This window comes from Microcebus murinus, chromosome 30 (assembly GCF_040939455.1).
Source record: "Microcebus murinus isolate Inina chromosome 30, M.murinus_Inina_mat1.0, whole genome shotgun sequence".
NCBI lineage: Eukaryota > Metazoa > Chordata > Mammalia > Primates > Cheirogaleidae > Microcebus > Microcebus murinus.
This window is the reverse complement of record NC_134133.1, coordinates 5717481-5741517: the sequence shown is the minus strand read 5'-3', so window position 1 is coordinate 5741517 and position 24037 is coordinate 5717481. Positions and strand designations below refer to the sequence as shown.

The window sequence follows — 24037 nt, the reverse complement described above, 5'->3', positions numbered from 1 at the left end:
TGCCATTTCTAGAGACCAGGCTGGGCTTGAGATTCGTTTTGTCTGGGATCTCTTTAAAGCAGGAGAAAGACAGAGAAGCATTTTCTAGGTCCCAAGCTACGTTTGGCTCAACAGAAAATCACCTACTTCTGCTCTCGGGGTAGAAATAGGCTGAGCGATTCGATGCGGCAGGGAGAAAGACAAGATGACATCACACGGCAGGGAAGAACTGGGACATCACACCCTGAGCCTCCTGCCTCTAATTCTTCTTTCCTAATAGTGCTCCAATATTGATACTGCAACCGCATTTTATAACTCTGGCTGTGAAGTCATGGCAGAGCAGAGCTCTCTTGTTAATTCTTTCTCTCTCTCTAGCAAGTTTACAGAAGAAGAACATCCAAAACAACGAAACTCTGCCTTAATAAGATTGCATGGCAGCCTGTTTGCTAGTGGTTGAGATACCCTCCGATTTACATGGACTTAGGTTAATCTGTGTGGCATCTAGCAATTCCCTGGTGGGGGAGGGTGAATTTTGTTCATTACTTGAAAAACTGACAGTGGTTTGGGACCAAGGGTTCAGTTTGTTTTTCTGGATTTTTCTATTCAAGGTTTTGCAGCCATTTCCCATTCTTTCAGCCATGGAACACTCATTGGAGCTGCGAAATCTCCCCCATGGATATCTTTACGGCCATCAGTCCTCTGATGAGGTTTCCAAGCCCATTGCCTGGGGCTCCCTTCTCAGCTTTTCCCAAAGCCCTTCACCTCTTGCCGCTGAGGCTTAGCTCTGACCCAACCAACATTCACTGACCACCCCTACGTGGGAGGCATTGTAAGAAAACTAGCCTGACGTGCAGAATCTTCCAAGTACAAGTAAGGAATCTATATACACATGAACACACACCAAGGGAAACTGACAAAGGGCATCCAACTGAGAGATAAAGTGTCCATACCTTCTTGAGTTCACGCCAACTGGCTTTGATGGCCTGTGCCGATTTCTTTTGTCCCCCTGGGTCCACTGACAACAACCATGATAAGGATGAGAATGACATCTCTTCCACTTGTGCCAAGTGCTTTGCATACATTATGAAGTTTGAAACCTTAGCGACCAGCCTATCATCAGTCTCATCTTATAAGTGAAGAAACTGAGGTTCAGAAGGATTCAGTGGCTCACCCAGTGGAACAATGTTAGCAGCACAAATGGGATCCAAACCAGGGCCTCTCTCACCCCAAAGCTTTTTGCTCACCTTTAGTTTCCATATAATCACTGAAATGTTCCCGACCAGATTCCAGCTATCCGAGGCTGCCTGAAATTGCTGCCCCACCCCAAATGCTCTGAACCGGGGTGGGGCGAGGACTTTCAAATCCTTACCAAGGAGCCCAGGTGACCTTGAAGGACTCCAGAGTCTGAATATAAGAGCCCCAGAAGTTTCCAAACACCTTGATGACTGGCATCATGCCAAGATACTGTCCCACCTGGGGAATCCACACTCATCTGCGTGCTTGTGGTGAGGGGAGTTCTGTGGCACAGTGCGGGTGGGGGGTTTGCAATAAGACCAGGAACTTGTGCATGTATAGGAAGTATCATCTCAGCTGCACTCTAGCCTCTCTTGAGCAAGGACGCTGACCCAGAAAGAATGGGTTCCTGGAGACCCAGGCTGCAGGGGGACACGGCTCTGGCTGTCACTCAAGGAGGATGCCACCCCATTTGATTCCTCTTGCCTTTGAGAACCAGCTCTTTTATCATCCCATTGGCCACAGCCCACCTTAAGCGTCTGTCTCCTGGCTCTGGCAAAAGCATTCAGGCAACAGTGCTCATTTCTTCTTCTTCTTCTTCTTCTTTTTTTTTTTTTGAGATAGTCTCACTAAGTTGCCATGGCGTCAGCCTAGCTCACATCAACCTCAAACTCCTGGGCTCAAGTGATCCTCCTGCCTCAGTCTCCCGAGTAGCTGGGACTACAGGCATGCACCACCATGCCCAGATGATTTTTTCTGTATGTCTTTTAGTTGGCCAATTAATTTCTTTATATTTTTAGTAGAGATGGGGTCTCGCTCTTGCTCAGGCTGGTTTCGAACTTCTGACCTTGAGCGATCCTCCCGCCTCGGCCTCCCAGAGTGCTGGGATGACAGGCGTGAGCCACCGCGTCCAGCCCATTTCTTCTTTGGCAGACTTGGCCATCTCCTTTCCTGGTGTTTGGAGCCTGAGTTTGCAAGAGTTGTAGGATTTGGGGGCGGGCTTCCTAACTTCTCTGAGCTTCTTTCTCCTTCTATGTGATGAGGAGATAGCGGGTACCTATTTCTTAACAGTACCATGTGGCATTCAGTGAGGTTATAGTGGGTTTTTGGCTGTTAATTCTATTTCCTGAGAGGTTACAATATGCTGGTCATTGGACTCAGCCCTTAACATAGATCAGATCATTTTTCAACAACTCCATGGGGCAGGTTGTATTTTTGTCTCCCTTTAAACCATGGGGAAACTTGAGGCCCAGCGAGGAGAATCTACTTGCCCCAGGTTATCTAGGTGGTGAATGGTGACGCTGGGATTTAAACCCAGGTCTGTCTGACTCATGGTAACCACATGGTAACCACATGGTACTGGCTAGTTTGGTGCCTGACATCTGGTAGATTTCAATCAATGGGAGAGGCGATTGTTACTATCATGATTCCCACAAGGAGGGTGATCGTTACCATTAGTGACTCTCCTGGGATTGTGTAAGGGCCTCAAGGGAAGGGGCCACCTCTGGGTCATCTTTGTAGATCCACACAAGTAGCTCCTAACAGTGCTGATGCACACGGGTTGCATCTGTGTGCTGTCCTGCCCTGGTGTGAGTGACAGCCCATTCATCACCATCTAGCTAGGGACACTGTTTGAACCCACAAGACAACTGCATTTATGGAAAGGAAATGAGCCCTTTTAGATAGTTTTGCAATGCTAATTAAATTTACCTTCTTCGTCATTTTTTTTTTTTTTTGTCTTTTTAAGAGACATGGTCTCGCTATGTTGCCCAGGCTGGTCTTGAACTGCTGGGCTTAAGCGATCCAACTACCTTAGCCTCCCAAAGTGCTGGAATTATAGGCACGGGCCACCACACCTGCCCTAAATTGCCTTCTTTTAGTGGTCTGATTTCTTTTAGAAAGGTAGGGTAGCACATGCTTGGGGGTTGGCTTCTGGCTCAGGTATTTATTATCTGTACAACTTTGACCAAGTCCTAGCCTCTCCACATTTCAGTATTTCCATCAGTAAAATGAGAATGGCAATAGCATCTATCTCAGGTTTTGGCAGGGCATTAAGTAAGAGGACAACTATGAAATGCTGAACACCTGGCCCGCAGAAAGTGTGGAATCAATGTTAATGATTGTTACGGTTAGTGATCACTATCTTAGACCCAGGCCACCTTTTTTCCCCGTCTCCTCTTCCTTCCTTCAAACAAGAATAAAGCCGTGATTCCAATAACCAATGGGATTACTATGTGACAGGCACCGTTCTAAGCATTGTATGTACGTTAATTAAATTTTCGTAAGAATGTGGAAACTAAAGCAAAAAGAGTCAAGAAATATGTGCCCAAGATCACACAGCTGAGATTTGGACCCAGCTCTCCCAATTTTGTTCCTTATCTGCGACACCACATGGCTGCTGTGTATTGATGGCTGTAAATCAAGCATCTCGTTTTCTTATTAGTGAGGATTTCTAGACTGCATCCCGTCTTCACAGGTAAATAACTATCTGGCATTCCTTTCTGTGTTTTCTCTGATCACTAAATAACAAATATGGTAGTTTTCAACACATGGAAGAAATATATTACATTGGGTTTCTACTGAACAGTGATGGAAAATCAGTCCAGTTCTTAGATTACTCCAGATGTCATTGGCGGGTAATCCTCTCAGGCATTAGAGAAGCTGAATCAGGGCTGGGCGTGGTTGCTCACGCCTATAATCCTAGCTCTCTGGGAGGCCGAGGCGGGAGGATCGCTCAAGGTCAGGAGTTCGAAACCAGCCTGAGCAAGAGCGAGACCTCCGTCTCTACTAAAAACAGAAAGAAATTAATTGGTCAACTAAAAATATATAGAAAAAATTAGCCAGGCATGGTGGTGCATGCCTGTAGTCTCGGCTACTCGGGAGGCTGAGGCAGGAGGATCACTTGAGCCCAGGAGTTTGAGGTTGCTGTGAGCTAGGCTGATGCCACGGCACTCTAGCCCAGGCAATGGAGTGAGACTCTGTCTCAAAAGGAAAAGCTAAATCAGAAAGGCAATGGCTTACAGTCACTTAGTCCTTCAAAGGTTATTAATAAAAAGTACATTCTTATTTCACATCTGCCCAAGACTGGATTACTCATGAAAGCAGAACTTCCATGGATTTTTGACATTTAGATGGAGTATCAGTGTCTAACTGGTAAATACCAGTCACCACTTGATCATCCTATTCTGGAACTACCAACTCTACAAATTTCACCGACTCAGAGTTAGTTGCAATTCCTGAAAACTCTGCCTTAATCTCTGTCACTATGACTCTTCTCTGGACCAGCTGGATGAAGGAATTGTAGAATTATCGAGATGGAAGGGGTCTTCAATATCACTTCTCCAGACCTGGTGAAGTTGGAAAACTTGGTGGCTTATATAGACAGACTGGCAAATTTATGATGGAGTCGGGCGCAGAACTTGGAGCTCCCTCTCCAAAGCTTGTTCTCTAGCACCTAATTCCTCCCCACCATCTACCCTACTGTCTGTTGTTCTACTGTCCTGCCTACCTTTATTCATCCTCCAACCCACAGGCAAACGCAAACTGGTCTTACGTCAACACCGGGGCTTCTGGACCAAGCTTTCTGGTCTGAGAGGAAGGACAGTGAGCATCCCAAACTGTGATTATAATTTTACTTCCTCCCAACCCACAGATCTTCTGGGAGCCTAGCAAAATCAAATTTCTGGGTCACTGTTGGCTTTTACCATTTACGCTTTAATTAACTCTGAAAGAAACTAAGCCTTTCTCGGGAAGGAAAAACAAGAGAAATGGTATCCAAGTTTCCACTCCATAATGTCTCTGTATCTGTGTCCCTTGGACTGTGAACTTGGGCATGGAGTGTTGAGAAAGGTAGGTGGCAAAGGAGCTGATTCTCCGGAGGAGGTCTCATTCTTTTGTCCTTATGACAGTTTTTGAAGTTCTCAAAAGCTATAGTGGCTCCTGGAGAATTTGTCACTCTCTGCCCAGGAACTTGGATTTTTGCAAGCAGCTTCTCTCCACGGCTCTACGGCTTCAAAGGTCAGGTCTGTCTTATTCCTCACTCTCACACTAATACCTGGCAAACAGTCTGTGCTCCATAAATATTTGTTGACCCGTATCTCTGTGGTTCCAAGTTTTTTTTTTTTTTCCTGGAAACCTTTAAGATGCTTCAGGTTTTAGGATGGGAGTCCAATCATACTCCCCCTGGCTCGAACTCTTTTCCAATGGCTTCTCCAGGGTCTTGGAGTCTGAGGCCCTGAACTGTCTGGCCATTTCCCACTCTTGGCGTTCTCCCTGTGAACACTCCCCTCATTGACTCATCTCTGGTCACGTTCTTCTCCTTTCTGGTCTAGAAACACAACAGACCCCTTCCTACCTCAAAGCCTTTGCACTGGGTGTTCCTGTGCTGGAATGCTCTTTCCCTAATCTCCAGCGGTGGCCACTTCCTCTTCCCTGAGGCTTCAACTCGAGCACTGCCTACTCCGAGGGGGAACCCTTGGCCACCAGAGTAGCCTGCACCCCCATTACATCTTACTTTCAGAATGCAAATTATAATCGGTTAGGAACTTATATACTCATTCATTGATTCATTTATTGCCTATGTCCCTTAATAGAGTGTTTGTTCCACAAGGCCAAGGTTTGATGTATGATATTCGTAGCTGTAGGCCCAGCACTGGTTGGAAAGCATTCCGTCTACATTTGTTGAGGGAATACAAGTGCCAACCCTTGCATATCACTATGTTCATCTAAATTTCAAAGGAGCCACCCAGGAAAGATATCCTGCTTCCATTTAAACCATTCCAAGGCCCAGTACACAGAAAACGTTTCTGGTTAAATTGGAAAAGGAGGTACCATTAAAGAAGATGATAAATGATGCAAGCCATTTTAGGGAACAACTTCCTTTTCTGACTTTGTAACTGACTTAATGTGGTAGCAATTTAATAGAAGTCTATTTCCCTGAATGATTTGGGCATAATAAGCCTGTCCCATTCTGCACTGCACCAAGAAGACAAATAATACATTTCGCAGAAGAAATATGTTATAGGGATGCGTGATGTTTTGTTTTTGTCTTTTGTTTTCATGTGGTCCCATCAGATCAGGTGTCATTGAGAAGCACAAGGGCTATGGCAAGATTTTCCAGTTAGGGCATTTTATTTTCTTATTCCCTTGGAATATATAAGCTTCCCAAGTTTGATTGTATTTTCTAATTCCTGGCAATAATGAAATCCATACGGCATGAAGCCCGTGGCTCATGAGGGAGTAATGAACTTGTTAAATAATCAAATGCCAAGTGGCATCTTTGGTTTCAGTTCAGAAGAATATAATTTCCGAGAAGTTAGCACAATACTGGGTTGCTAATTTGAGCTTCTTTTCTTTTCAGCAAACTTATTTAAATCTTCTGGTATTTAATCCTCCGGGCATGCTTTTTTTAGAGGATAAGTTATACTATACGAGACTACTAACAAAGATAGTAATTTTGGAGTGTATCATCTAGTCAGGGAATATGTCAGGCTTCTTGATATCAGTTTTTCCAAATTAATTTGCATACCCTCTTTAATCTCTGCCATTTCCACACACCAGCACAAGTTACTGTCATGCTTACTTTCTATCATATCCAGGTTCCACCTGTGCTATTATTCACTTAACATACTTGATTTAAATTAATTCGCTTTTTAAATGTTAATATATTTCTTTAAAAGGGAAAAACGTATGTCACTGTTGCAAAAGACAAAGCGACACCCCCAGCCATGAATGGAAGGCAACTGCGATGGGATCTAAACAATACTATGAAACCCTAACTGGATGCCGTTGCCTGCAGTAGGCTCTGGGCCCAGGCCCGTGGAGGTGTGTTAAAGACCCACTAGTACCAAGTTAATATGTTCTCTTTGACCTAGTAAGAAGAACTGAAAAATAAATCGAAAAGGGGTACCTTCCTTTTCACTTGATTTGATGTCACTCAATGCCATGTCTTGGTAGTTCTCAACATAATCTCTGTTATCAGCACAGGTAAGAGTGCTACCCTTTGGGAAACATTGCCTTAGGGCAGGGGTCCTCAAACTACGGCCCATGGGCCACATGCGGCCCGCCAAGGACATTTATCCGGCCCGCCGGGTGTTTTTGCCGCCGCTGCCAGTCCTGCTTAGCACCCGACTCGTCCCGGGCCCACAGTGCGCATGTGTAGAATGTGCACTGCACTCTCCAATGGCCTGAGGGACAGTGAACTGGCCCCCTGTTTAAAAAGTTTGAGGACCCCTGCCTTAGGACAAGAAGAGACTCTGCTCTGTTTCAGACGAGGTGGACAGATATGCACAGGTTCTTCAAACCACAAAGAATTTCACTTCTCCATCTCATGCCTTCCTGAGAGTGCTAACCTGACAACAGGCTTTCAACGACTCCTGCCTGGGCACCCAATTGGCCTCCCATCAGAAGCAGAAACAATGTGTTCCAAATGGAGACGATATAGTCTTTAAGAAATATATCTCACGGTAACTTTGATCACGTATTCTCTTGGTTTTCTATGTTAAAAACCGGGCGTGGTGGCTCACACCTATAATCCTGGCACTCTGGGAGGCCGAGGCAGGAGGATTGTTTGAGCTCAGGAGTTTGAGACCAGCCTGAGCAAGAGCGAGACCTCGTCTCTACTAAAAAAAAAAAAAAAAAAAAAAAAAGAAATAAATTAGCTGACAACTAAAAAAAAAAAAAAAATATATATATATATATATATATATATATATATATATGAATAAAATTAGCCAGGTGTGGTGGCTCACGCCTGTAGTCCCAGCTACTCGGGAGGCTGAGGCAGGAGGATCACTTGAGCCCAGGAGTTGGAGGTTGCTGTGAGCTAGGCTGACATCACAGCACTCTAGCCTGGGGAACAAAGCAAGACTCTGTCTCAAAAATAAAAAAACACAAACAAACAAAAAACCACAACTTAGGCGAGAAAGACAACAGAATTGAAAGGATACATAGTCTGCTTAAAAATGATTCACGTATAGCAAACAGATGGATAAAAAGAAGGACAATTGTTGGGGCCACAATATAGCTCAGAGCATAAGAGGTGGCCCCTACCTACCACACACACCATTTTTTCCCAACCACAAAGTATATTTCACTCATGAACACAGGACGCTTAAATTATGCAACCGATCCAATATGACCATGTTGGGCAGGGCTCTGGTTATACGTGAAGAGGCGGCATTGATTGATAAAGGACGTTGATTGATAAAGGACATGAGGGACGTCCAATGTCTGATTCTACACATTCGCATTCTAAAGAACATGCTCTTGGACAAAGTGGGTTATGTAATGCACTGCTAGATTTGCGACTATACTTGGGGAAAAAAAAGACAACAGCCAAGTTCCCTGCAGACACGTGACAGGGCAAGATGTGATGGTCCCAGTTGCTGGGTGATGTGTGAGTAATAAATGAAACAAGCTTGAATGGAATTTCCGTTTTAGAATCTATAAATTGAAGCACGGGCATCAGCTAGCTGTGAGAATAGTGGAAGACGAGATTCAGAAGATGAATAGGGCAGGCCAAGGGCTCAACTTGTCAGATGATGAAGTGGAGTTACTAGGACACGTTAAAGATAACCCCCCCAAAAGGGTACTTTTCGGGATAATCACAAGCAAGTAGCAGAGATGACAGCTGGTGATTAGCAAGGGGACAAATTGTAAGTGGGATGGGGGATGGCGTGGGGGTGGAGAAAGATGGGAAGAAATGAAAGCTCCCGAGAAAAGATGGAAAGCTTTCTGAGTAATTCCAAACTCGGGAGGCAGGGAGAAAATGGCCCTGCACAGACAGGCTCGTTCATCCTACCAGATAAAATCGGAGGCAGAGCAAAACTACCAGGACTGAACTATGACAAAGATGAGTACTGGGAAGAGAATTGTAGGTTTAGAAGGAGGATTGGTAAAGGGTATAAGGAGAATCTATATACAAAGGATCAAGGAAGGGACAGGAAGAAACAGGAGTGCTGCCAGATTTCAAACTCTGGGTGTATCCCCTAGGCACACTATAGAAATGGCAAACAGAGTGCTCAGACCCCTTCCCCTCCATGGCAGACATGACAAGTCGATCTTGGCACTATCGTCCTCTGAATACAGATTTGGCCTCGGAACACTTTTTTTTTTTTTTTTTTGTAGAGTCTCACTCTGTTGCCCAGGCTAGAGTGCCGTGGCATTGCCTAGCTCATAGCAACCTCCAACTCCTGGGCTCAAGCGATCCTCCTGCCTCAGCCTCCCCAGTAGCTGGGACTACAGGCATGAGCCACCGTGCCCGCCTAATTTTTTTTTTCTATATACTTTTCAGTTGTCCAGCTAATTTCTTTCTATTTTTTTTTTTTTTTTTTTTAGTAGAGACGGGGGTCTCGCTTTTGCTCAGGCTGGTCTCGAACTCCTGACCTCAAGCGATCCACCCGCTCGGCCTCCCAGAGTGCTAGGATTACAGACGTGAGCCACCACGCCCAGCCCTCAGAACCCTTTTCAATACAGCACTCTAGGTAGTCACTACCGACAGATTTGACTTGACCACGGCCATGAACCCTGCATTCTTAAGGTATTGAAGAACAAACAAATCAACAAACCCCCTGTGGGGCTTTGGTAATATTCACTCCACTGATTGAAGGGGAAGCAAAAAGTCTATTTCTGGCTAGAAAAGCAAAATGTTTCAGTGTAAGATGCTTATATGTATGAACATCATAATCCACATGTATAGCTATATATATATGTATATATATATATATATATATATATATATATATATATGAAATGAGTATTTCAAGTAGGTAGACCCAAACAGCGTATAATTATTTATAATCTGAACTTTTGTTTTAATCATTCATCATGATTAAAAATCAACTCATCATTTTCCCTGGCAACTAAAACCTTTACACCAAATAAAATGATAGAAAATACGTTTGGAGTTAAAATAGCTCATAGGAAACAACGGGCTGTTGGAATGATCAGAACCTTCTCCTTCCTTCCCTATCTGATCGCACCACATTGGGGGCCCAGTGTCTTAAAAGGCAGGCAGAGACACCAACTAGGTCGTTCTTCCTCCGTACACCACACGTTTTCAAAAAAGCACATGTAAATAGTGCAGCAGAACAGAATAGCACTGAAAACGATCAGACTGTTTGAGGAAAACTTGGGATTTCATCAATGGCAGCAAAAAAAAAAAAAGAAAAAGAAACTGCATTTACTGTCAGTTTGAAACTAAGTTGTAAAAACGGGACAGAGGGTGGCATGTGACAAAGTGCATTGGTTTCCGTTTCTGCCCCACACACGCTCGTTAATTTCGCCCAGCCTCTGAGCATCTGAGGCTTTTGCCTATTCATGCAAAGAGCCACTTGAAGGCACACAATGCCCTCAGATTTTTCTCTAGCCCGGGAAACGTTCAGGGCTTTCTTTGAACTATTTTGTTCGAGCATCCTGGTAAAGTTATTCATGTCCTGCCAAATATCTCAGAAAGCTCTGGCTGGGGAGGGGTGGCAAGCTGCTATCGGGGGTCACCCTTTTGTGCGAATCAACACCAACACAGAGAGATGCTCGTTAGTCCAGACTGGCTTGACTGAGACAGAAAAGCAAGGGAGCGAGGTCGTGGGCAGGGAGGGAGGGGGGAAGTGATCTCTCAAGAATCTTCGAGGCCTGAGAGTCTACTGACAAGAATGAATGAACCGTCATTGTTCCTGTGGACCAGGGGTCCTCAAACTCTTTAAACAGGGGGCCAGGTCACTGTCCCTCAGACTGTCGGAGAGTGGCACTGTGGGCCTGCAACGAGCCGGCTGCTAAGCAGGACAGGCAGCAGCGGCAGAAACATCCGGCGAGCCAGATACATGTCCTTGGTGGGCTGCATGTGGCCCAGGGGGCCGTAGTTTGAGGACACCTGGTGTGGACCATTGAGACAGGATCCTCGCTGAGCTGCTGCCAGACCCTCCAGCCCCCTTCGCTGCAGCGATCTTTTCTAAACAAGCGATCTTTTCTAAACACATCTCTGATCCTGTCCCCGCGTGGCCTAACAAGGACCTCATGGTAGTGGCACCTGCCTCCTCTCTGGCAGTGTGTGGCACCCCCTTGTCCTCTGAACCCCAGCCTCCACTGGCCTTCTTTGAATTCCTCCTTCTCGCAGGGCTGTTGGTGACCAAGGACATTCGCCCAAGCTATTCACTCTGCCTCGAACGCCCTCCACGCCCACCCCCGTCCCTCAACGTTCGTAGTATGAGCTCGACTATCTCACGTGTCCTGAGGAAGTCCTGTCCTGCATCCGCCCCAGGAACTGCCCCACTCCCTCCTTCCCACCCGGCTCCTCTCAAAGCACTCCTTCTCTGTCACCGTTTCTATCTCTATAATCGTGTATTTGCATCGTTACTTTCCCGATGCCCCCACTAGACCGTGAGCCCTGCGGGGCTGGGGCTACAGCAGTGGCTGTGCACAGATGCTGTGCAAAGATACCTCGTCTACACACGCAGCCAGCATTCGACAAAACCGGGTTGACCCTCCTGAGTTCATGTGTTCTCGTCCACATAACCTACTGTGTTCCTAAACAAGGCACGCAGAGAAAAGTTTCGAAACAAATATCTTATACCTTGAGCCAAATATTATTTTAAACACGTCATAAAGCAGATTTATGTCGGACATCATACGGAAGGATGGAAGTTGTGGCTAAACGCTCTAAGGTGAATACCTAAACCCTCCAGAAAAAAGATCGTTTGTTTAATTTTCTTGACTCCTCTGCTTTGGGGGAATTAGAAGTCTCGTTATAGCTGCCAAAAAGAAAACGCAGGCAGGACATGTGTTTTGAAAAATAAACAAGGCATAGGTCTTCTAGGGTCTTCTGGGGAAAGCCAGACATTGACTCTGGAGTTGCCCAAAAAGGGAACGGACGGCCGCAGCCCCTGCACGACGAGCCGCGGGGAGGCGTGACTTACGTCGGCTTGGACGCCTCGGCCTGGTCGGTCTGCAGCTTCTCCCCGCCTTCCACCTCCATGGTGCAATACACGATGCGGTTCGGAGCCAAGGATTTGAGGCCCTGGACCTCCATGATCACCACCTGCAACAGAACCGCACATCGCAGAGGTCATTGGCAGTGCCGCCAGGAGGAAAATGCACAGATGAGAAGAGGGGACGGAGAAAGCCACAGGGTGCCCTGATGGCTTCTGGAGGGGCGTCTGCCAGCCATGCTGGGATCAGTCTAGCAGCAAGAAGATGTGATGCCGCACGGTGTCACTTATTGCCTGGCGGGTGGAAAGACAAAGCTCGCTAATTTGGGTGCTCGCAGGGGCCAGATATGCAGCACCAATGGGCTACTGTCTTCATGTTAAATAAATAAGCTCATTTTGTTATTTCCACCAAAAAATAGACTCTCTCCTGCTATTTTCTTTTTCTTTTTTGAGACAGAGTCTCGCTTTGTTGCCCAGGCTAGAGTGAGTGCCATGGCGTCAGCCTAGCTCACAGCAACCTCAAACTCCTAAGGCTCAAGCGATCCTCCTGCCTCAGCCTCCTGAGTAGCTGGGACTACAGGCATGCACCACCATGCCCGGCTAATTTTTTCTATATACATTAGTTGGTCAATTAATTTCTTTCTATTTATAGTAGAGACGGGGTCTCGCTCTTGCTCAGGCTGGATTCAAATTCCTGACCTCGAGCGATCCGCCCACCTCGGCCTCCCAGAGTGCTAGGATGACAGGCGTGAGCCTCCACGCCCGGCCTCTCCTGCTATTTTCTTTAAAAGCAGTCTAATCGTGTGCAAGGTGGCAGTCCAGTTCGCCTTGTCAATCCTCATGGTTGTAGTTACCGCTTATGCCCTTTTTCACCTGATAAGCTGTCCCTTCCGTCTAAAAAAACGGCCCCAGTTCAGCAGGAAGTAGCTCAACGACCATATGGCCTCTTCTTCCCATAGATACGGAAGGGTGAAATTGGCAGCGGGGAATATGTCACAGAGAGAATGGCCTGAACAAGGGTAAAAATGTTTCCTGTCTCTTCAAAACCCCTCACCCTTTTTGAGAACTGAAACCTGCATCCCTGCTTCAGGCCAGTGGTCGGGAAGGGCAGGAGAGAGTCCTTTGTTCTTTGTGCCACAGGAGGTGCCTCAGGGGAATTGCCTGGGGTCAGGGGACTGTCTTGGCTGAGGATGGGATTGATCAGAACCTTAAAGAGCTCTGTGCTTCTGCTCAGAAGCAGGACGTTGGTACTTTGAGGCGGGAGTCTGCCAACCTCCTTGTTTGCCAACAAATTAATACACTTCTCTTTCCTTCTCAAAATAAAAAAAAAAAAAAAAACAGAAAATAAAAGTAGTCTAGCTTTTGGTTTAGCACTTAACAGAGACACGGGCTCATGAATTCAGTTTTCTCTTTGCAGTAAGAAAAGCAACAGTGCCAGTCCTAGGACAAAGGGCACGTGCCAGTCAGCACTGGAGTCACAGAGGCGACAGGGAGTGGTGGGGATTGTGGAAAACCAGAAAGCACGTGCTCCACCTGAAGGGAACAGCTGCCAGTGGCAACCCATGGCTGCCTTGCCTTGCCCCGGGGCTGGAGTTACCATATACCCCATTTTTTTCCTACTAGAAAATGGAAATCTGAATCAGAATCCGCAGTCAGAAATCTGATTTTGAAATGCTGACAATCATCCAAATAGGGAGGAACACAATACGCAAATTCCGTGCAGGCCAACATTGTTGAGTCAAAACAAAATCATGTCTGCAGCTGCATAGTCTGTGGTCTAGACTGAGATAAAGGCTGGTGCACCACGATGTATCAGTCTCAATTTCTGTCACTTCCCACCACTGCCCCAAACTCCATTCCATCACCTGCTATTCTGCTCTTTAGTGGTAATGCCTTGTCGAGAGGGGAAGGGAGGAGAGGGGAGAGGAGGAGAGGGGAGGGGAGGGGAGGGGAGAAGGAGAGGGAAGAGGAGGAGAAGGGAGGGGAGGGGAGGGGAGGAGGAGAGGAGGAGAAAGAAGAAAGGAGAAAGGAGGAGGAGAAAGGAGGAGGGAGGAGGAGAAAGGAGAAAAGATAAGAAATTGATTACAAAATCGGAAACAAATGACACACATCAGAGATCTACAGTGGGTAATAAAAAGTCACTCAATTGTACTCAAAAAGAGGTAATGGCATTCCACAAGGAGGAGAACATGCATATGCAAAACACATATACTTTTTTAATGGGCTTGATTCAAGGAAGCACAATAGGGCTTCCCAGCACTGAGCCAGGATTCAGCAAGTCATGGGTTGGCTGCCTAACAGCCTCCTGGTTCTCACACCTAAGGTGAGTCAGGATCGCCTGCAGGGCTTGTTAAGCCAGAGCTTGCTGGACTCCACCCCCGGGGCTTCTCATCAGTGGGTCTAGGCAGGAGCCCAGGATTTCCTATTATTTCTAACCATTTCCCAGCTGCTGCTGCTGCTGCTACAGCTTAGATCAGGGGTCCTCAAACTTTTTGAGCAGTGGGACAGTTCACCGTCCCTCAGACCATTGAGGGCCATTGGAGAGTGCGGCACACACTCCATACATGCGCACTGTGGGCCCGGGACGAGTCGGCTGCTAAGCAGGACAGGCAGCGGTGAAAAAAACAACACCCAGTGGGCTGGATAAATGTCCTCGGTGGGCCTCATGTGGCCCGCGGCCGTAGTTTGAGGACGCCTGGCTTAGAGGACCACTCTACTGCTCACGTGATGTTGCTTGGGCCAATGACTTGATGTTGAAATCCCTTTATGTTTGAAAAAAAATCTGCAGGGCCTCAGTTTTCTTATCTATAAAATGGAGACAATAATATGTATCCTGTGGCTGTTGTGTGAAGATTGAAGATATCACAGACATAACTGAAAATTTTTACACCTGGGAGAACCACACCACTGGAAAGCAATGGAAAGAAAGCACAGTGGAAAGAGCAAAGTGTTTGGAATTTGAAATATCTGACTTCAAATCCTGAGCATGTATCTTCACTATCGTGTTTCCCCCAAAATAAGACTTACACATAAAATAAGCCCTGGCAGGATTTCTAAGCATTTGCACAATGGAAATCCTACCCGGAAATTAAGCCCTAGTGCTGGGCGTGGCTATGAAAATGAGCCCTAGTGATGGGCGTGGCTATGAAAATAAGCCCTAGTGATGGGCGTAGCTATGGAAATAAGCCCTAGTGATGGGCGTGGCTATGAAAATAAGCCCTAGTGATGGGCGTGGCTATGAAAATAAGCCCTAGTGATGGGCGTGGCTACGCAGCGCATCTGCACAACCCACGCATGTCGTGGCGGAGTGGGAAAGAACAAGAGCAGCCCTTCTCATCTGCCCCGTGACAGCTCTAGTGTTCCACACGAGAGATCGGGGCGAGTGGTTCTAAAGGAAATAGAGTCGCAAGACATTCAGGATGGAATTAGGGGTTTGGAGAGTGAGGATGATGTTCCAGAAGAAGACGACTTCAGTCTATTTGAATAAATGTAGATGGTTGTGCTGTACGTAAAAAAAACAAAAAAACAAAAAAACACATCCCCTGAAAATAAGCCCTAGGGTATCTTCTTGAGGAAAAATAAATAGAAGACCTTGTCTTATTTTTGGGGAAACACGGTAGTTGTGTCATCATTTGCAGCTTTCTTAATCGTTCTGAGGCTGCATTTCCATACCTGCAAATAGTTTTAAAGACGGTTGTGAGGATTCACTGGGTTAACCCTTTGCGCTCGGATGCTGAGTGTGGATAATGTCGAGTGGATAATGAGAAAAAAGCAAGCGAGTGCAAAGGGTTAATGATGACAAAGCACGAAGCCCACAGTGGCATTCTACAAATATCTACTGCTTTGCACCAGCAGGACTCTCCCTGCCCAAGGCCATGCCCCTGGACACCCTTGACCTCAGCTCACATATGTGCAAAGTTAACGACTCTCTGGTGTCCCTCCCAGCCATGCAATTCTGTACTTAATATAAAATTTGCGCCAACTTGCAAATTCAAATTCGCTCTCCCCCTCTACCTGCCTCCGCATGCTGTGACCCCCCAAAACACATTCACAAATAGATGTGCAATGGCTTTTGCTGGCAGGTTTGCTCTGAGGTGCAATTTAGTGTTCTAATTAAAAAGTGTTTGGGAATCCTGTACTCCCACTTACAAGTTAAAGTCGTTTGAATCGTGTAAACATGGGAATACAGCTGGGGACCTGCCCACGTCTATATTTCGGATAATCAACTATAATATTGAATACTAATAAACAATTAGAAAATTACAGATTTAAAAGCTCCATGAATATCAATAAACCTCTTCTTCTCCCTTTCCGCAGGAAGACAAGAGGCAGTAGGGAATAAATTGCCACCTCTAATTGGCAATCATCAAATTCAAAGACACCTAAGAAAATGTGTTCGGTACCTCAGGTGGCAGTATTAAAAAAAAAAAAAAGAAAGTTTCAGTGAAATTACACTGATGATTTTTTCACACCCCAAATGCGCTATATTTAATTGAATATTCCCTCTTCCAACTGCACAGTACATGTTGAAAACATTGAGTATCTTGCTCTGAACTGAGCAAAGAAAAACAAATTACCTGCAGTTAATTCACAGCAGGCCTGAATCATGGTGTAGAAAATTAATGCAATCTGTACACATTCTAATTAAATGTACAGAAATGGGATCTCTTCTCTTGGTCTCCCCAAATCTAGGGTCTTCATAAAGTCCTTGTGGGGTTCTGAGCTTTAATAAGTTATAAGTGGCTCTCAAACTTTGGAGTGCATAAGAAGCATTGTACCTGCAGAACTTGTTAACGTACTCATTCCAGGGCTGCACCTTGCCTATGCTTTCTTGTTTTCTCTGACAACTTTATGCAGGTTATGTTTTACATATCATATAATTAACCCATTTCAGGTGTAAATTCAGTGATTTTTGGTAAATTTACCAAGTTGTGTGAATTAGTACACATAATATATTAGTCATCATAAATTAGTTTGAGAACATGTTTATCTTCCCCAGGAAAATCCCTTATGCCCATTCCTACCCCCTGCTCCAGACCCCATTAATCTGATTTGTCTTCAGGACATTTCATATCAATGGAATGAAACAATATGTGGTCTCTAGTGTCTGGCTTCTTTCCCTAAGCATCATATTTTTGAGGTTCATCCACATCATAGCATGGATCAGTCGTTTGTCCCTTTTAATCGCCGAATTGTATTTCACTGTATGGCTATACCACACGTTGTCTATCCATTCGCCAGTCGATAGACACTTAGGTTGTTTCCATTTTTGGCTCTTATGAATCACGCTGCTCTCAATATTTGCAATCAAGTCTTGTGGAGACATATGTTTTGGGGCGGATATCTAAGAGTGGAGTTGTGTCGTATGGCAGTTTTATGTTTAACTTTTTGAGAAAAAAATGCTAACCTCTTTTCCAAAGTGGCTGCACCATTTTATATTCCCATGCCTTAGAGATTCTGGTTCAGTAGGTCTGGGTGGTACCCAGGAATCTGCATTCTGAACCAGCATCCCAAGGTAATTCTGATGTAGGTCGATCAGATTGTTAAGCATTCTGCCACAACATTGGCCGGAATGGGTCCTTATGAAACTTTGGGTGCTGAGATAAACTCAAAAAGTTTATACCACAACGAGCAGCTCTCTACCACGTAAGCCCGCAGGAAAGACAATGGGAAAGAAAATTTACGACTCACCACAGAATCCTGCCAGATTGCCTCTCTCCTGACTGCAACACAGGTTGCCAACATTTTAAGCTTTCTACGTTGCATAAGGCCCTTGCAAAATCCTTGAGCACTGCTTTAAGCCAGGGAAAGTAATGCAAGATCAAATTTAGTGGGTGGTTCTTAAGATTGTATTTCCTTAAGAAAAATGTGGGTTCGTGGAGATGGGAAACCACTTGCTGATGGGCTGACCTACGCTTAGCAAGCTGTTGTCGTAATAGCAGTTCCTGCAAGGGGGAAAACAGGCTGATGGTGATGTAGCCAATCACCCATGTCCTGCTTGCTGTGCCAGGGAGCTTTCAAAGGCTTAGGCCAAAGGGGTCCTCAAACTTTGTAAACAGGGGGCCAGTCCACTGTCCCTCAGACCGTTGGAGAGTGCGCATTGTGGGCCCGGGACGAGTCGGCTGCTAAGCAGGACAGGCAGCAGCGGCAAAGACACCAGGCGGGCCGGATAAATGTGCTAGGCCGGCCACATGTGGCCTGTGGGCCGTAGCTTGAGGACGCCTGGTAGGGCTTCTTACCTCCAAGGAGAAAGACAGCACGACGTCCGACTTGGACAGCTGGTTCTCGCTCTCCTCGCCCATGTCGATGATGGAAGCGTTGTGGCTGCGCTTGAGTTTCTGGAGCTTGAATTCCCCACCTTTGGACACGGGCATGCTCTCCAAGTTGGCCATGAGCAAGTTGACGGAGGACTTCAGCTCCTCGATGTATGTGTTTTCCATTTCTTTGGATACGAACTTGGGAAATTTGCGTTCCTTGTGAAGAAAAAGAAAAGCGTAAGCAGAGGAGTAAATAGAGACCTCATTTACACAGAGGGTTTTTGTCTTAGAGCCCAGAGTTAGAGTCACACACACCACTAGCGAAATCCGCCTAGGTTTCATGGCCTTGTGCTGGAAAAACTATTCAGCCGAGTCGAGGAGACAGCTGTGTGCCTTCTAGTAACTTAAAAAAAAATCTAACAGGCCGGGCGCGGTGGCTCACGCCTGTAATCCTAGCACTTTGGGAGGCCGAGGCAGGAGGATCGCTCAAGGTCAGGAGTTCGAAACCAGCCTGAGCAAGAGGGAGACCCTGTCTCTACCAAAAATAGAAATAAATTAATTGACCAACTAAAAATATATATACAAAAAATTAGCCAGGCATGGTGGCTCATGCCTGTAGTTCCAGCTACTCGGGAGGCTGAGGCAGGAGGATCGCTGAGCCCTGGAGATTGAGGTTGCTGTGAGCCAGGCTGACACCACGGCACTCACTCTAGCCTGGGCAACAAAGTGAGACTCTGTCTCAAAAAAAAAAAAAAAAAAATCTAACAGGTAAGAAACTACATGCATAAACATATAGCAACAAAGAGTCAAATAAATTTTCTATCTATTATGGTTCTACCCAGTCCCCAGTTTTCTCCAGCAAATTCGATTTGTGGGAAGAAAAATGGGGTGATGTTTTCCAAATCTGGTTTCAGTTCGGTTTTTCTTTTCAGCAAAATGCAGTCAGTTGTTTTCAAGTTATGGAAACAGAAAGACACCCTATTTCTGGATCTCTATAGAGACTTTCTCACATGAATAATTCAGAAGGAGCTCATTTGAGACGTTTCAAACATAGTCTGTGGCTATCTCCAAGAAGAATAGTTATCGTTTTCAAGAAAAATTTTAAAAATTAATGAAGCCATGAACAGTGTGATTAAAATGCGTTAGAAAAGAAGATAGAGGAATTTAGTAGCAGAACGGACCTCTATTTTTTTCCTGCCTTACTTATAAATTCAGTTGTAATGGCAACAAGCTCTAGCCATGATATTTGTTTCTTTACACCTCTCCAAGGTGTCCAGGTGGCTTAAATGTGCTTTGGATGGAATCATCGCCTCAAGGAATCATTTCCCACATAGAACATGAACTTGACCTCCCCAGCCCTGCTCCGTAACTGATGGGAGGTGGAACATGCCAAATCAGTTTGACCTTTTTTTTTTTTTTTTTTTTTTTTGAAAATGACAAAAGTCCTGCCACTCATACTGGCTTAAAACAAACAACAACAACAACACTGATTGGGTTAGAAATATCCTGGAGTAGATCCAGCTTCAAATGAGGCTGGAATCAGGGTTCAGATGATGTCACCACAATTGATTTTCTTCCCCAAGATCCCAGGTTTGGTTCTTCTGGGTGGCTCCATGCTCAATCTAGCTCCCTTAACATCACAGAAATGTTGCTAAAGATCTGCACCTCACGATATCACATCACGCTGTCTAGAGGAAGAGTCAAATATTTCCTCTTGTAGTGTCCACGGAAGATGGGAAGTCTCTCATTCCAGAACTTTCACCCGAAGTCTAACTCATGTACATAACCTGAATCAATGTCTATGGCCAGCAATGTGCTGTGCTTATTTGCCTGGGCATGAGTTACATCCTCTGTCCCCGTGGCTGGGGGTTAGAACTCCCCCTAGATCACGAGGAACATGAATTGGTTTGCCAGTTCTATGTGGCGAAAATTAAGACAGCTAGTACATGGGCATCTGACTCAAAGTCAAACAACTGATTCTATTAAGTGGCCAGTAATCACTCAGATTTGCTCTCTCAAGCTATTGGACCGAGAGGCATTGAGGTTACAACTGGTTGGTGAAGTTAAAATAATAAGATCACATGGACTCAGAGTTGACTGCCATGCTGGATGAGGTCAAAGCAGAATAAGGCACTTGGCAAAGAAGAAATAGGTAGAGACTTAAAGAGGGAAGGAGGTAGGGAGGGAGAAAAAAAGGAGAGAGAGAAGAGGCTTCTAGAGTTACAGAAAAACTCTGACTTTTACTGCTTTTCTAATTCCCACAGGCCTAGTTGTTCCTCTTATATTTCAGTTCCTTAAGAAGCTACTATTTTCCTTTCAATAATCTCCCTACTCACTAGTTAGCTAGAAGGGTGTTTTTTCCTTGCCACTTTGAAGCTTCAGTCAAACACACATAGTGGTTTCTCTATACAGAGCTTGGAGATGCTTTTGTGCTGTGCCAGTCTTCTTCCTATCTGGAGGCTTTCATAAGTCTTGTTCCCCTTTCCTCTTCCTCTCTGGGCAATTCACAGCCTTCTTGCCATTTTCCATATTTGAGCTTCAAAGTTCCACTTCCCTAGGTTGGGTTCTCTTGCTGTACTCGCTAGCTCAGCTTCTTGATAATGTTTATTGCAATGGATTGGGAATGTTTGGGTCCTGCAAAATTCGTATGTTGAAACCTAATCCTCGATGCAGTGGCATTTGGCGATTGGCCTTGGGGAGGTGATTAGATCACGAGGGCAGAGCCCTTATGAATGGACTTAGTGCCCTTATAAAAGAGGCCCCAGACAGCTCATTGGCTCTTTCCATCATGTGAAGACATAGAGGAAGACGGTTGTCTATGAATCAGGAAGTGGGCCCTCATCAGACACTGAATCTGTGGTGCCATGATCTTGGACTTCCCAGCCTCCACAACCATAAGAAACAAATTTCTGTTGTTTATAAGCCATCAGTGGTAGTCTGCTATAGCAGCCCAAATGCACTAAGATACTTGTTATAATTAATGAATCAACTGTGAAATTTATTTGTTTCATGTTTGTCTTTCCTGCTGGGCCATGAATCAGGACCATACCTATATCCTGATGCCCCTGATGAATTTTCTTGGTATCTAGCACATAATAAATATTGAACACATATGAGTTGAGTGAATGATTGACAGCTTGTCAAAATTGTTCATATTAAATATCATTGTAGCTAAAACTCAGCTGTGAGGAGGAGGTGGAGAGATGATAAATTAAGTTCTGGAAGAACATTGAGATTCTGCTTTTCCATGTAAATGAGTATGGGGGTCTGAAATCTACTCAGCAGCATTAGAGTGCCGGTTCCTTCTGGAACCTCCTAGCACAGTCACTTCCTGCTTTAAAATTGGGCTCAGCCCACTACTGTGTGGAAGCTTTCTAGACACACTGTGGGTGAACGTGAGAGGAGAAGCAGGATGAATCCTTCTGAAATAAGACGACAGGCTGATGGTCTCCACAGGAGCTAGTAATGAGTCAACACAGAAGAATCCTGAAAGTCTTGCTTCTCTTAAAACCTCTGCATAGTGGACTTGGTTTTTCTCATTCTTGGACTTGATCAGGGACAACGTTGAGCCCCACAACTTGGGTATCCTTTATGCAAAAGTCTGTGAAGATGTGATGGCATGGCTTCCGGGCCATCAACACTTAGAAAACACTTATTGCCATAAAAAGTAATCTTGGCACGGTGCCAGACACTAGGAGGCTCATGGTGAGAGGCTATAAACTATCTTTTTTGAGCTTATAGCAAGTGGGGAGAAAGATCTACAAAGGAACATCAAGGTAGATGCCGTCTGTAATGGAAGTATTATATATGAGATGTGAATTCTTCCCGAGAATATCAGGGGTGGCTTCCCAGAGGAGGTAAACTTGGGGCTGAGGATCTGATGGATGGAGAAGAGTTTGCCAACAGATTTGGTTGGCTAAGATAGGGCTACTGCTCTTTTCTTGTCCCCATGGAAAATATTATAGGCAACCATGAATCCAAGAAGGTCTACGTAACTTCTATATATGTAGTCACATGATATTTCTTCATCTCCTTTGGAGCATGGCCCTTTTGGAGAGTGAAGGGAAGAATGAGGTAGGTTAACTCATTGTCTGAGAACAGTTCCTAGGCCACATTAAGGGCTTTTAAGGGGCAAATGTTGCATCCCAAGAGCTTGAAGTCCATTACGCTAACCTGTATCTTTCCTCCTCCTATGGGGGCCCAAATTTTAACGAACTACATGGTATTGGGGAGGGGGTACTCGGTATGTGGTATGTGTGATTTTTTTACTGCCAGTCGCTGGCTTCACAGTTGTCAGGGGGATGGAGAGAAAAACTAGTGCTTGTGAGGTGGGTTCTTTCCAGAAGCTTGGAGAGACGGTATTGTCAAATGCAGTTCCTCCTATCACACCCAGCTTTGGGACTCGCTCAATGCCATTTAACGCCACCATCTTGACATCTTCAAACAAGACCCACTGGTCACAGAAACCACCATTGTAGCATGGCGTTTGCTCCCACCAAACTTTATCTAGCAGAGTTTCGGAAAAATCCAAAGAATGATCACTCCTCCCAGAACCCGGACAGTTCCTAACGACATCATAAAGAGAGGCTCATAAAACTGAAGTCTGCAAGGAAAACAAGGCCATTTTTCTGCTCTGAGTACTTAAGCCTTGAGAAGAAATAGCGTTGTGTCAATCTAGGCTGAGGCTCCTGCGTGGAGTTTTTCAACAGCAGACCCATGACAAACACATTTCAAAGCTGAAGTTGGGCCAAAATAAGGGAAATGGAGTCATCAATCTCTATGGCTACTTTTCCAAGCATGAAAACAAGTTAGCCTTGACAAAAGAATTGTTTATTCACATCGCTTTACGAGAGACATAGCATATGGGTGGACAAAGGCCTCCAAAGAAAATCTCGGCTGGACATTTATTTTTGTTTTGGGCTGATGACATTCCTCAGAGAGGATGGCCTCCCAAGGACAATTCCCACCAGGGTTTTTTCATGCTTAGAGGGATTTTTGGAGCATTTGGGAAAAAAAATAGCATTTGCAAGTTCTAACAGCCATTAGTGTCCTCAGCCTTTGGCTTTTCTTTCCTGGTTTTGGATTTTTTATTCATAGAGGATGAATGGGGTATGCGCAAACACTGACAAGACCACCGTCGCTTAGAGAGAGGTTCCCTAGACCCCAAAGGCTCAAAGGACATATGCTGGCAAGCAGTCACAAGGAGAGATGTGATCAACGGACATCTCTAGACTTAGAAGCTCCTCAGCAGGATTGCAGCTCTTTAATCCAATCTCTCAACACTTCCTGGGCTCCTGCCACGTGTCAGGTGCTATGGTTGTCATTAGGGACGAAGGGTCAGCAGGGGAATGATGGTAAGGGGAGGGACATGCCAGAAAGTGACTAACTGGACACCGTGTGACAAAGGAAGCCACAGCGGCCTGCACAGGGGACAAGGAGGCACCAAAGGAAACTTAACCCAGTCCACGTTTGTGAAACAGACTCGACCAGGAATCCTGGGTCTGCCACTCACTAGCTTTGGGACTTTAGATAGATTTCTTTATCTATTTGAATTTTGGTTTCCACAACTGAAATGGGGATTTAAAAAACCTCATAGAATTATCGTGAAGGGTAAGAGATAACAACAAACATGAATACATTTTAACT

At 45.3% G+C, this 24037-nt stretch overlaps 1 protein-coding gene across 5 annotated transcripts in view; it reads right to left on the bottom strand.

Annotated features, from left to right (window-relative positions):
• Positions 1 to 24037, bottom strand: part of CADPS (calcium dependent secretion activator) — a 483222-nt gene that overhangs the window by 237758 nt on the left and 221427 nt on the right. For all 5 annotated transcript variants that reach the window (XM_075998810.1, XM_075998808.1, XM_020284645.2 and 2 more), the window contains exons 5-6: positions 18374 to 18607; positions 12123 to 12244 (exon numbers count right to left, since the gene is read on the bottom strand). In XM_075998810.1, coding sequence (XP_075854925.1) covers positions 12123 to 12244; positions 18374 to 18607 — 356 coding nt within the window. The remainder of the gene's footprint in view (positions 1 to 12122; positions 12245 to 18373; positions 18608 to 24037) is intronic.